Source organism: Passer montanus, unplaced genomic scaffold, assembly GCF_014805655.1.
Source record: "Passer montanus isolate IOZ18808 unplaced genomic scaffold, ASM1480565v1 scaffold73, whole genome shotgun sequence".
NCBI classification, from domain to species: domain Eukaryota; kingdom Metazoa; phylum Chordata; class Aves; order Passeriformes; family Passeridae; genus Passer; species Passer montanus.
This window is the reverse complement of record NW_024372481.1, coordinates 1,738,915-1,752,946: the sequence shown is the minus strand read 5'-3', so window position 1 is coordinate 1,752,946 and position 14,032 is coordinate 1,738,915. Positions and strand designations below refer to the sequence as shown.

Genomic DNA, 14,032 nt, shown 5'->3' with positions numbered 1-14,032 from the left:
CCACGCCCCTCATTACCTAGCGGGAACACGCCCCTTAATTACCGGGGTCACGCCCCTTAATTACTGAGGTCACGCCTCCTATTACCGAGACCACGCCTCTTTATTACCGGGACCACGCCCCTCATTACCGAGCCACGCCCCTCATTACCGGTACCACGCCCCCTCATTACCGATACCGCACCCCCTCATTACCATGACCACGCCCCCTCGGCTCCCTGAGGGGCGGAGCCAGGGGCGCGGCGCGCGCACACTTTGTTTACATTTTGCCGGACGCAAAGGGCGCCCTTAGCAACGGCGCGGCGGTTGCTACGGGCGCCCCGCGCTCTCGCGATACTCCCTCCCGGGGGTTGCTACGGGCGACGCGAGTTCTCGCGAGGCCGCCGGGAGCCGGCGGAGGCGGCAAGATGGCGGAGGCGGCGGCGGCGCTGCTGGAGCGGGCGGCGCGGCCGGGCGCGACGCTGGAGGAGCTGCGGGCCCTGCGGCTCGCCGTGCAGGCCGTGCCGCTCGCCGCCCTGCGCCCCCGTCTCGCCGAGCACCACCTGAGGGCGCTCTTCGGCCTCCTCGGCAGCAGTGACCGGTGAGCTCCGGCGCGGTGCGGCGGGCCTGCGCGGCCCCGCTGCTGTTCCCTCCTGCCGCTTCCCCGCCTCATTCCCTCATTCCCTGCGCTCCTTCGGGGCGGGAGGTGGCACGGCGGTGTCTCTCTGCTCACGGGCTCGGTTTTCTCTCCGTCCCGCCCAGGGAGCAGGTGTCCGCGTGTGTTTCCATCCTGGAGCGGCTCCTGCCGGCCCTGGAGCCGCTGGACGTGATCCAGAACCTCCGGGAGGAGCTGCGGAAGGGCCTTTTCCACCCCGAGGACTCGGTGAAGATCCTCACCATGGCCCAGGTAGCGCGTTTCCTCCAGGAGGAGGGGACAGAGCTCTGGGCTTGTCCCCATCTGCTCTTTCCTGCCTCGGTTTGTGGTGGAAGCAGGAATTGTGTCCTGCACTGGTTCCGTGTCGGATAATCACCCTGCAGTGTGTGTACAATGTGATATGTCAGTGATAATGCCCAAAGCTATGGCCTGACAAAAGCAGGTTGTGAATAAAACCTGTGCCACGTCTCCTGGCTAAAGCTCTCCAGGCCAGCAGGTGATGGGAGAATTAAAAGCAGCAACATTTTGATATTCAGGACGCTTTAAACTCCAGTGGAAACACCAAGCAGGCTGTGGGAGATCGACACTGCTGCATTAATTTCAAAGGAGAGGATTGTGGGGTGTTGTGGTTTGGGGTGGATTTCTAAAAGTTCAGCTGAGAGCAGCTGCTCAGGTGTTGTCCAGTTGGGTTTTGATCCAAAACCCTCAAAATATTAAAAATATTAAAAATATTAAAATATAAAAATAAATATAAAAATATAAAAATATTAATATATTAAAATATTAAAATTACTCTGGCTTCCTGCTCATCTGTTCCAGTGCTTGAGTACCCTTACAGTGGGAAAGAATTTGTTCTTACGTTATTTCCTGTGGCCCTTTGACCAGGTTGGGAGGATTGTTGAAGACCCAGCTGCTGTCCCAGAGATCCTGCACAGCCCCGAGCTGTTACAGCAGATCATAAACTGCATTGGTGGGGAGAAAATAGCAGTGGCCAAAGAGGTAAAGGTGCCTTTACTGTCCCATTCCTCTGCCAGCTGGGGTGGTTGGGTGACAAAAACAATGAGCTCTCATCGGTGACAAGTGAATTACAGGGACTAAAACCTGACAGCCTCGGATTTTATCCTCTTTTTAACAACAAGCTGCTGTTTTTGCTTGCAGGCCATCAGATCTCTGTCAAGGCTTGCCCAGAGCCAGCAGGGCCTGGAGGCTCTGTTGGGGAGCAGCTTGCTGGGTGACCTCAGGAGGGTCATGGCCACCAGCGACGTCGTTCGCTACAGGGTCTACGAGGTGGGCAGCTCCCCGGGGCTCTGCCCCTCTGCCTGGCTTTTGTGGCTGCTAAATTATTGCTTCTCACTGCTTTACCTGCTTTTCTGCATGTCTGTGTTGTGTCAGAACTGGAAAGGAGTGGGGAGATGGCAGCACTGGGGGCTCTCCTGGTGTCATTGCTTCTCTTTCTCGTTTTTTGGTGTGAAAGTGTGAATTGCTGTTCATTTTCTAACTTGTGGTGCCTGAGGCATTGGAAGGGCTGCACAGAATCACTAAAGGCACCAGAAAGAGTTTGTTTCTGTGAAAATAAAAGGAAAATAGTTAACTGTAACCCCTTGACTTTTGGATGTGAAGTGCTGCTAAGAGTTTTGGAGAGATGCCAGCTGTCAGTCTAGAGATGTTAAGGAGAAATAACACAATTTAAACCTTCTAGAGCTTAGTGGGCATAGCACAGGAAGAGCTGATTGTGAGTAGAGATCAAATGCTTGTGCTGTAAACTTGGAACTCCTTGTGAACTTGCTTCATTTGGGTTAATGATAAAAATATGATTAATTCCATATTTAATATATGTAAGGTTAATTAGCACAGGAGATGTATTTGGCTGTTGCTGTGAATTATTATAATGTTTTATAAATTGTATTTTTTGCTTTTATTTAGTTAATTGTGGAGATTTCATCAGTGTCAGCAGAGTCTCTGAATTACTGTGCAAGCAGTGGGTTGATCCCTGAGTTAATTGGGGAGCTGACTGGAGAGGATGTGCTGGTCAGGTATGTTGGTGAGTTTGCCAAAGACATTTCCACCATTGTTAAAACTCTAATAAATGTATTTGTGTGTGTTTCTTGTAAAACCCTGCTCAGAAAAACTTCTTAAACTGTTCTGGGTGTGAAATACTTCATACCTTAATCTGAGGACTGAGCTGGAGTGATAATTGTTTGGCTGCAGCAGAAACACTACACATCAAATTCTTTCCCAAATCCAAAGAGCTGAATGAGCTCAGAGAAGCTTGAACACTTGGAATCATTTGTGTTTCTTTGCTGGGATTTTGTTTTATGGCTGTGGCTTCTTTTTCTCAATCCCTGAGTGCTTCAGGCCCCTCCTGTGCCAAACTGAGCTCCGTGTGTGTTGCAGAGCCACGTGCATCGAGATGCTGACCTCGCTGGCACACAGCCCCCAGGGCAGGCAGCACCTGGCCCAGCAGGGAGTCATCGACAGGATCTCCAACATCATCCTGGGGGCAGACTCAGACCCCTTCTCCAGCTTCTACCTGCCAGGTGCCACCATGCATTCCTTCTTTCCAGGCCTTGCTGCTTGCTTTGGCAGTGGGTTAAATGGACAGCGCTGCCAAACCTCTCTGTTGAGAGCTTAGAAGAAATTTTGAATATTAGTCTGGTGTGTAAAATATTTAAAAATGCTGAGTGACAGCTTGACACATGAAGGATGTCCCTCGGTAAGATCTGGGCAGGCTGTGCTGTAGCTTTAAAGTTTGTGTTATTGTAGCCTTTTTTAGGAGCACAAACATCATGAATTAAGCAACAGTCAAAATATTTGGCTTGTTGCTTAGTTCTGGCTTTATTTTGAGCTTTTTACCAACATTATTCAGCCTTAATAACACATGTTTAGGAACAAATCAATCTCACATTAATGTCCATTTAATCTTGCCATTGCTGTTCTTCCACTCAATGCTTTTTTTGGTCTTGTTTTCTCAGGATTTGTTAAATTTTTTGGCAATCTGGCTGTTGTGGACAGTCCCCAGCAGATCTGTGAGCGCTACCCTGTCTTTATGGAAAAAGTCTTTGAAATGGCAGAAAGTCAGGATCCAACCATGATTGGAGTGGCTGTGGACACACTGGGAATCCTGGGATCAAATGTGGAAGGCAAACAGGTTTTACAGAAAACTAGTTAGTATCTTTTTTTAAAATAATACTTTATCATATAAGAGTGAATTGGTTTGGGGTAATACAGAAAGGAATTGAAAAATATATTCACTTATCTAATGAATAAATTTGTAATGTAACTGATGGGTGACTGTATTCCTGTAGAGATCTGGCTGAATTAATTAAAAGCACTTTGTTTTTGTTTTGAAAGGAAGTAGATTTCAAAATATCTTAAGCAAAATAGGGCACCAGGCCAAGAATGCCCCCACTGAGTTACGGCTTCGGTGCCTGGATGCGATTTCATCCCTGCTTTACTTGCCTGTAAGTTGAGCTTTTTGTCTTTGTTCTTTTCTTCAAATCTCCAAGAATGAAATCATCACACACCTGAGTGACTGAGGAGACATTTTGTAGCCTCTAGGTTGGGTGGCAGTGGGGTTTTCAGTGTTCTGAGTCATGGATTTACTGGTTTGAAATTCCCCGATAGGTTTGGGTTTGTTTGTAAGGTGCCACGTGTTCTGAAATGTTAATAAAAGATGAAGTCAAGGCTTCATTGATGAGGGAATGAGAGGAAGCAGGTTCATACCCTCGTGCTCAGAGGGATAGGGGCAAACTGCTGCAGTCCCTGTGGTCTTTGTGTCCAGGGATCTGAGTTAACAGTGTAGCTCTGAAGGGGTGATTAAACCATTTGAACACATCCCAAAAACCTGAAAGCTTTTCATAATCCTAACCAAACTCTCATTTTTGTGATTTATGCAGCCAGAGCAGCAGACAGAAGACCTCTTAAGAATGACTGAATCCTGGTTCACATCCTTGTCCAGCCAGCCCCTGGAGCTGTTCAGGAGCATCAGCACTCAGCCCTTCCCTGATCTCCACTGTGGGGCTTTACGGGTGTTTACTGTGAGTGCTTTTGCTTTTAAACATCAGGGAGGGACTTGTCCTGCCATTCAGTCTCAGATTTATTTATTTCTTTGAAGTGAATACCACCAACTTGTAGCTGAAGCCCAGAATTGGTCAGAGAAAGGCCTTTTCCTCAGGCCCCACTTGGCTTCCCCATTTAATTGATGCAGCAGACACATCATGTCTGTAATGCTAATTTTCTGATAAATTGGAGAGGGAGAAAAAAAGGCAAGAGTTTTGCTCTAAGGTGCTGCTTCTCTAGCAGAGGCACTGCTGTGATAATTCCCTCAAAACTTTGAAGATGAGCACTGAACACTACTTGTTCTCCAGTGTTAAACCCTGCTGCTTGATTTGAGTGGTGTTTTTTTCTCTCATTTAATTTTCCCCTGTCCTTGTCCCTGTACCAAAACCCTGCTGTGTAGCTGCTTTTCTGGGGTTTTAAAATGTTTTCTCCCTCTCACATCTTTTGTCTTCCTGTTTTCAGGCCATTGCAAATCAGCCATGGGCCCAGAAGCTGATGCTGAACAGCCCAGGGTTTGTGGAGTACGTTGTGGACAGATCTGTGGAGCCTGACAAAGCTTCCAAGGACGCTAAATACGAACTGGTGAAGGCCCTGGTGAACTCCAAAACCATTGCAGAGATCTTTGGCAATCAGTACTACCTGAGGCTCAGGGCTTACCTCCACGAGGGCCCCTATTATGTTAAGGCAGTTTCCACTACAGCTGTGGAAGGAGCAGAATAATGTCCTTGCTGTCTGGGCTCCCCCTCCTGCAGAACACAGTCCTGGCACAGGTCTTGAGGTACAAGGTGTAAAAACTCCACACTGGAGGTTGTCTCTTTAAAGAAATGTGAAGATATTTTGACTCTATTTGAAAGGAGTCAGGAGAGCAAATTAAAGGTTGTTTGGTATTTCCCCCTAAAATGTCATGGCAGAAGTTCCCTGTGTGCTTCATGAGGCAGGTAACCCAGGTGAGCACTTAGCAGCTGCTGGCTGTGTTTTACTTGGCAGAATTTATCAGTGTTTGTTTAGATTGTTCTTGGGTTTGGAGTTTCTGTTGTGTTTTCTCAGTAGGTTACAGTTCAGTTAAAAAAACCCACCAAAACACCTCAAGGTTTGTAACCTCAGATGCTGCCATAATTTCTATTCTTTTTTAATTCTTTTTTTTACCTGCCAGAGTTGGCACTTGCATGGAACACTCTGTTCTGTCAGAATCCTATTGCTGAATAAGTGACACTGTCCACATGAGGGAGTATGGACTGGATTCTCTTGTTTTCAGCCTGCTGGATGTGAGTCTTGCTGGAATAAATAATCCTAAATATTGTTTACATTTTCTGCTGAGGATTAAAAAAAAAAAAAGTTTTTAGCCCTTTTGAAAACAAATCAGTGCACTCTGTAGGGATCAAACCCCCCTGGGAGCTTTGTGTCCCTGGTTGGCTGTGCTGTGGGGTGGCAGCTCACTTTAGTGGCTGGAGCACTACAAGACTATTTCAGAACCAAATCTTGAATTGTTTACACTATTTTTTAACAGAGATAGAATTTTTAAAATGTTATTTAAAGAAATGTCTTTTAGTTACCTGAGTTAGATTATTAAAAGGGGTAAGAACATAGAGCTGTTGTGTTGAGGGAGTGAATGAAGTGGAAGTATGGAAATGTGGCATCTTAGGAAGTTGGATCTCCTTTTGAAGATGTCAGAATCAGGAGTGGCTGGGCACTCCATGACATGAGATGTGTCTGCCCACAAACAGACCACAGGGTACTTCCTATCAAAGCCTTGTATTCTTTTTATTGAGGGGGACCAGAAGAAACCATGAAATTCTACTTTGGGGCTTCTTTTAGTAATGTGTCAGCCAGGTGTGACTGGGGAGGGCTGGCCCCGTGTCCCTGTGCTGCCAGGGAAGCAGGAGGCTCCTGTCCTGCAGGAACTCTGCCTCTGCCTGTGGCAGGTGGAGCTGCCAAAAACTGCTGCCCAGGAGGGCTCAGAGGGGCTGGGGGAGATCCATTAATGTTTGCTAAGCTGTCTAAATGCAGGTGAGGTGCCTTGTAGCCCAAGATGTCCCTGAGTTGTCATCCTGCATCCCAAAGCTGCTGCTTTTACCCCAGATGTGCCCAGTAAAGATCTGCCAGTGAGAAATGCCCTGCAGTGTCTCGTGACAGGAGCTTCATGGACCCTGCATCCAGCAAACACATTCAAGCACTAAAAAGGAAATAAAAGAATGTAGAAGTCCTTAGCTTGCACTTGCTCTGGGCAGTTCAGCTCTGTTATTTTAGGTGTCTTTGTGTACTGGTGGTTCTGTATGAGCCATATGCTGAAATGTCAGTAAAAGAAATCAATATATAAACCTGTTCTGCAATTCATGAGCCTCTTCCATGTGTGTTTTCAGCTGGTGCTTTTGAAGGCCACTCTGTGTGCTGAGTATTTAGCATCTGCTTTGCATGGTACATTTGCCAAAGACAATATTTTAGAATGTGCAGAGATGCCAAACAAGGGGATTTTTTTTTGTATACACATATGCTTTATTTTGTTGAGCTTTGAGCTCGGTGTTGATTGATTAATTGATCACTTTCCCCTTATTACTCAGATGCAGTTCCCTGCCCATGCTGTACATTGCCATATGGATTACATGCTGCTGCTGTATCTGATAGAAATGACAGTTTTGAAGTGTGTTGTTTTTGTCATCCCCCTTGAAGTAACAGGTGGAGATGATTGAGGAAAAACACGAAATGGAATGCTGGGGAATTGAGGTGACATGCTGAACATTTGGTTTAAAAAACAAAAAATGCCAAACCAAACCTTGTCATTTGATGGATGTTAACAAACAGCGTTACTTGAGGAATTTCCATGATGGAAATTCTCAGTGTCTGTTCCTGCTGGAGCTGCTCTGTTCCTCTGTGAACCAGCCTGCTCACAGCAGCTCCTTTGTGCATGGAGAGCTTCCCCTTTGTGCCAGAATTCTTTGGAAGTAGGTGATGCCTCACTCACATAAAAAAGGAGTTTTGAAGACTTAGAAGTCTGAAAAACCATGGATATAGACAAGTCTGTTGGAATACTCTTTTTTATTTCCATGCATGCACTTGTAGGTACTTAGAGAGGCAGAGGACATCCAGTTCTGCTCTGTCACACTGTAACAGTGACAGTTCATTTGCTGCTGAAGGGAAAAGAGCAAACTTTGGGAGGGCATCCTTTGTACAGAATGTTAACAGGACAACACAGCTGATGAAAGAAAACCCAGCCTCTTCTTGCAGAAGTTAATCATTAATTGACAAAACGAAGGAGCTCATTTTTTATCCTGTCCAAGTGGAACCGTTTGAACTTATCAATGTAGGTCAGAACCTTGCAGGACACCAGGCTGTAGTAGGTTTCCAGCAAGGAACAATCCTCCCCATCGCTCGTTTCCTTCCAGTCTTTAAATAGCTCGTCCTCTCTCATGTGGGAAGAGGTGAAAATGAATTTATAGCAGCATGGGTTGTAGCTGATGTGCTTGTCCCCAGCGAAGCGGGAGCTGTGCCTGGCAGTGATGCCAGCTCTTTTAGCACAGATTCCTACAAAGGCAGCGGGGGGCAGTGCCAGTGGCACCTCCCTGGCAGCCACGTAAACCTTGCGAGCCACGTCCTGGGACATGAGGATGGCACTGCCATGGCAGAAATCAGGGTAGAACTGCTCGGGGTACTGGTGGATGGGCACAAAGCCAGGGCTCTGGGGGTCCCTGTCGGGCACTCCGTGGTGAACCACCCTGCCGAGGTAGATGTCCTCCTGCTGGGGTAAGCTCAGCAGGTACCCAGCCAGGCTGGGAACACCCACAAACACATCCTGGGCTGCGTGAAGGATGTACCTGGCACGGGGACAGAAAGTCACCGTCCACTCCACGCTCATCAGCATCTTCTGTGTCTGCGTCTGGGGGGAATCGATGAAACTGCCTTCAATAATGTCTCGGTGCCTTTGAGCCTCCTCGCTGATCTCCAGCTGGGTGCTTGCTGAAGCTGCCTTTCCTACAGCAAACAGAGTCAGCACGCTGTAACCCCTGGAGCCCGTGGCGTTGCCCCAGGTCTGCCTGATGGCGTTGCGCCTTGTCCTGTTCTCTGGGCTGCTGCAGACAACAATGAGCAGAAAAATCTCTTGGTTGGAGCAAGTCACTGCACTGCTGCTGCTGTGAGAGAGGTTGGCCTTCAGAGGGTCCAGATCCAGCTTCCTGGCCCTGTCCCTGATCTCCAGAGCCTTTGCATCAGTGTAGGAGAGGGGCAGGGACTGCAGGAAGTACTGCTCCAGTAAATCTGCCCCGAAGAGCAGCAGGTGGAACAGCAGGACGTTGAAGAGGATGAAGCACCACTGGTGTGTGCGGAGCCTGCACAGTGTCAGCTGGAACAGGAACGTGGACACTGAATTCTCCTGCCTCTCAACCCAGAAGGCTTTCCCTCATTTCACAATATATCCATGCAAAGCAATCACAACTTCTAGACTGTGGTCTTTGTATTATTAGTGTGAGGATTTTTTCTCCCAGAAACTTAAGAAATCTACTTGAGGCACAGTGAGATCCCAAGCTGAGAAGGATGTTACCGTGTTGAAAGCTTCTCTCTGTGCATCCATGTGTGGAAATACTGAAGAATGATTTGCTCTGAATAATTTTTAACTATTTTTAACCTGTTATTGAAGGCTTGATGTGCCCCTTAATATGTCCTTGAAGGAGAACTTTTGCTGTTTGGCCTGACACTGCCCTATGAAAGCTGTCAGGGTTAGAATCCAGAGGGAAAGGCTGGGTTGGATGGGGCTTGGAGCAACACGGGAAAGTGGAAGGTGTGGAAGGGGATGGAATGAGATGATCTTTAAGGTCCCCTCCACCCCCAATCCTGTGAAAGCTGTAAGAGGCTGCAGCACTTACCTGCATGGTGCTGGGAGCTGTTCCTGCAGCAGGGGCTCTCTGGGCAGCTTCTGCTGGTCTGGCTGGATCTGGGTCTGCAGGATCCAGTTACTGCCCAGTACCTGCAGCCTGTGGCTTCCACCTCACCTGCCTGGGTGGAGGAAAGGTGATCCCCAGGGCTGATCATGTTGCAGGCACATAAAACACAGAGCTAACAAACCCCTGGCCTTTCCCTTCTTTAATTTCTGGCACTCTGAGGCATAAGTGAAGCAAATGCTGGGGCTCATTTGGTCAGAGGAATCCTGGTGCTGTTGAGTCTGTCCTTGACCTGCCAGTTTGCTGCTGGCCCTGGGCTTGTGTTTTTCACAGCTGTGCCATTGTGGTGTTGTTCCCCCAGGCCGGGGCAGTTGCTGGGCTCTCTGCATCTCCTGAGCTGCAGCTTTGGGGTGGGAACCTGTGGGTTTGCCTTGTGTGGGGTGGTGGAGGCCACCCCGAGGTGCTGCAGGGCAGGGCTGGCTCCAGCCCTGGGCAGGCTCTGCCTGGGCTGCTCTGCAGGCTCTGCGTGTTGCTGTTGGCTCAGCCCCGGCTGTGCCGGAGCCACGGGGGCTGGGGAGCCACGGGGGCCTGGACATGCTGCAGGGGGACGTGCCAAAGACACCACAAACAGGATGGAGCTGTCAGCAGGGGGAGAGTTGGCTTTGGCGCTGGGGGGAGAGGGGCCTGTGGGACCCCAGCAGAGCCCTGGGAGGGCAGGGATGGCAATGCTGGGTGTTGGGTGATGGCAACGCTGCTGTTTGAGGGGTGGGTTGAGGTGGTCAGGCTTGTGGGAGCTCCAGTCTCCGTGGTTTCCTTTTAATTTTGAGGTTTCTCAGAGGTCAGGGTGCGTTTCTGTTCTGCATCCATGGGTGAAAGGAGAGCACAGCACTGCTCTGGTTTGTCTTGGCTGGACCGTTGCAAGGCTCCCTGCAGCATCCTTAGGGCAGCCTGGATTAGCCCAATGTCCCAGGGACATGGAGAAGAGCTTTGATTTCTGCCTCGAGGGGTCCAGGGTTAATCCCCAGCTCTGGCTGAGCTGCTCAGCTCTCCCAGCTGTGTTGGAAGAGGGAACAGAGGAATTACAGAAGAAACCAGGTTCCCAAAATCTGCTCACTGCTTAGAAGTGCATCTTACCCCCCTGAAAAATGCCAAAATACTCACAGTGTGCAAGTCCCAGTGCGGATTTCTGCTTCAGGCTCCCCAAAAATAGGGAAAACTTCCCCAGGGCTTGTGTGTCAGCTGGGCCACAGCTTCATCCAGCCCAGCCTCACACTCTGCAATCCTCACAGAAATTGTGCTTTGAAGCTGGATGAGCTGTCAGCACGGGAAGTGTCACTTAAATGTGTGCCCTGAAATAAAAGGCTAATAAGGAAATATTTTTCATGTACAATAATACAGCCCTGCAACTCCAGATACCCATTCTGGGGAAAAAAAAATTCCTTCTTTGAAGATATTCTGTCTCCAGCTGAATAATTTAATCAGCAAATAAATACCAGCGTTTGAAAGCTCTTACATTAAAAATTGAGTATCTTTAGAATAATAAAATAATAATAATAATAAGTCCCACATGTGTATCATCTCTGGTGCAATTAGGCCCAGCGTGGTGCTGGCAGCCCTGCTGAAGCCATTCCTTTAGCACTGCTCTGTGGTGGCAGCAGCAACTTTGATACCAAATATATAAAATTAACACTCCCCAACCCCAAGCAGCTGTTGGATGTGGGTTTTTATTTATCCACAGAGCCTGGTGGAGTCCCACTGGGAGAAAGCTGAGGAACAGCAAGGCAAAGACTGCTGAAGGGGAAAATGACTGAGCCCCTGAGCTCCAGGATGTTTTCCTGGGAGTGATCCCTCCATCACCTTTATCCCCAGGTTTCAGGCAAACACAACACCCAGCAGCTCGTGTGTGACATTATCTCACTTTTCAGAAGGGTGAAGTGAAGCTCGTTTGGGGAAATCTTCACTCCCAGGGAGATCCAGGAGTTTCCTGGAGGGGAGTGAGTTCAGGACCCTGGGATGGCTGCAGTCAGGTCAGTGGGGATGGGAACGCTGTTCCCACAGCTGCACTGAGACCCTGCCCAGTCCTGAGGGTGTAATTTAGGCAGTCAACCAGGAGAGCAAATTTTCCTGAGCCACGGGGCTGGAATTTGCTTTCTGTGAGATGTTTTCACATTTCCATTACATTTTATGTCCATGAAAACCTCATTACAGGAGCAGGGATGTAATGCCGTGAGCGGCTTGAGCTGTCCTAAAGCTGTGAGTGCTCAGACTGAAGGATGCTTGGGTTTGATTTTTTGGAGAGCACGTATTTTTCTGCTATCCAAAGGTCAAAGCAGAGCTGCCAGGAGGGTGGTGGGAGATGCTGTTGAGCAGGAGGAGCCCGGGGCAGGCAGTGGGTGCTGCAGGGGAGCAGCTGAACCTGCAGCTCCTTGAAACGTCTCCTAAAGGCTCCTGGCTTCCCTCCCAGAGCTGGGAACATTTGGAAGGGGGAGCAGAGCCTGGCTTCCCTCAGTGCTGCTCCACTTCACTTTGTGAAAATGCGAAGGCTTTGGATGACGCACCGTTCTCAGGAGATGGAGCAGGAGAGGGGGGATGGATGGGGCTGACGGGGAAAATCCACTGAAAATCAGGTTTCCCAATAAGAATTTGTTCAAATGTGAAAGCTTGAGCTCGGCCTGCCCCAGATGTCCCTCTGTGACCCCTCTCTGTGCCCACCATGGTGCCCCTGCTCTCAGGCTCTTCCCAAATCCAGCTTGGTTCCCACAGGCAGGTTTGCCAGTTTTCACTTGCTGCCTCCTGCTCCAGGGACAGCTCAAAACCCCTCTTGGAACCCCCCTGGCACAACATCCCTTTCCACAGGCATTCCCTGTGCTCTCCAGGATTCATCTAAGGCTCAGAGATGCCTCTTGTCACCCCAGCAGTCCCCAGCCAGGATGCTCTGGGAGCACAAAGCACTCCCAGGTTTCCCGAGTGTTTTGGATGCCACACAAAGGATCCTGTTTATTCCAACCTGCCTTTTGCAGTTTCACCAGCACACACAGACCTGAGAGCACGAGGGGCTGCGAAGGGACCTGTCTGGTTTTTAATAACAGCATCAGTTGCAATAAATAGAGATGGTTGTTTGGGTCTTAGTCACCTAATAGCAATGTTTGTGCTTGAAGACATGATTCAGCTCTTGCAGGCTGTTCCTCACCTCACATCCTCCATGGGGTTTGGGAAATGATGGAAGAAGATTTGTAAGAGTTAAGAGTTCTACAGCGTGTGTTTCACTTGTTATTTGATATTTAATGTCCCTTTGGGCATTAAATAAAAGTAGAAAGCTGAAAACCAAGCCAGCAAACCTGAGCACTGACACAGCAGCCAAACATCTCTGTGGCTCCCAATGTGCAGATGAAGGTGTCTTTGCTTCTGATTTAATGGCTTGATTGATGAGACTAAACCCATGTCTTTATAGCCAAGTTTCCTGCATTCTTCTTTTTTGTTTGGCATACATCAGTCTAGGAGTCACAGAGCTCTCTCCTTTTTTATGGTAAGTTTGATTATTCCTTCTTGAGATTAATGACAGCTTTGACAATTCCCTACCTCTGCATTCCTGGGTAACGACAGCCTCAACCCGCTGTGTGTTCTGCAAGTGCTGCTTTCAGCCTTGGGAGCACTGAGTTTAACAAGAGCTGGTGGAAAGAGCACAAACTTGTGTGAAATGCTGAGTTGTGAGGCCACAGGGCTGAGCGGGTTCCCCAAGTGCTCTCCCTGCCAAGATGTCAACTTGACACTAAAGTTGCTTATTTTGCAGTGGGCCGCTTTTTGCAGTTTTCCTTGTTGTTATTAATTCTCAGACTGTGCCCCGTGAGTTGCTTTTTTGATGCTTTTTTGGTGCTTTTTGCCTTGTCCTTTCATTCCCCGCAGGCTGTGTTTGTGCCTGGCAAATGGAGATTCACATGAAATTCATTTGACACGCACAACATCCGCGGCGTCGGAGCCTCGGCTCGGGCTCTGCTGTGATTCAATTCAGTCCACGCTCTGACAACATTTCCAGCTGGGAGCAGATCCGGTGTCGCTGTTCCTCACACCCTGGCTGCTCTGCTCTGCCCTGCACTGGGCATTTCTCCTGGGAGAAATGGGAGAAGTTTCAGCTGGAGCATTTCCCCTGGGCACCTCCTTGTCCCGAGGGTGGTGGGGTCCCTGCGTGATGCACCCAAAAAGGCAAAGCTTGCCCAAGTCTTGCGGGGAAACAGGAGCTGGATGCAGCTCCTGGGGCTTAAGTGATGTCCCAGCCCACCCTCTCCAGGAGCTGGATGGAGCCAGATGTGCTCCCGTGGTGCTCCAGGGCTGGGGAGGGTCTGCAGCCCCCCAGGCACGGCCAAGGCTCCCGCTGGTGGGGCTGCCCCTATTCCCTCCTGGCAGGGGGTTACTGGGGGCTGGAGCAGGACAGGGACCCCTGTGACACGAGTCCCTGGAGCCCTGTGGATGGCTGGAC

The 14,032-nt window shown here is 49.2% G+C and overlaps 2 protein-coding genes across 3 annotated transcripts; one reads left to right on the top strand and one right to left on the bottom strand.

Annotated features, from left to right (window-relative positions):
• Nucleotides 1-300: 300 nt before the first annotated feature.
• On the top strand, nt 301-6,040 carry PSMD5 (proteasome 26S subunit, non-ATPase 5). Of its 2 annotated transcripts, none has more exons than XM_039730739.1 (10): nt 301-577; nt 739-883; nt 1,517-1,630; nt 1,790-1,918; nt 2,555-2,664; nt 2,987-3,168; nt 3,604-3,795; nt 3,983-4,092; nt 4,528-4,668; nt 5,153-6,040. In XM_039730739.1, exons 1-10 carry the CDS (start codon nt 405-407, stop codon nt 5,408-5,410), a joined length of 1,554 nt encoding a protein of 517 aa, XP_039586673.1. In that variant the 5' UTR covers nt 301-404; the 3' UTR covers nt 5,411-6,040. The 2 variants fall into 2 exon arrangements, with proteins under 2 accessions (XP_039586673.1, XP_039586674.1); XM_039730740.1 differs by having other exon boundaries at nt 304-577; nt 3,026-3,168.
• Nucleotides 6,041-7,165: 1,125 nt separating this feature from the next.
• Nucleotides 7,166-9,709, bottom strand: B3GALT9 (beta-1,3-galactosyltransferase 9). Its single transcript, XM_039730641.1, has 2 exons — nt 9,670-9,709; nt 7,166-9,079 (listed from the first exon to the last, which is right to left on the bottom strand). Exons 1-2 carry the CDS (start codon nt 9,707-9,709, stop codon nt 7,923-7,925), a joined length of 1,197 nt encoding a protein of 398 aa, XP_039586575.1. The 3' UTR covers nt 7,166-7,922.
• Between the last annotated feature and the right edge of the window lie 4,323 nt (nt 9,710-14,032).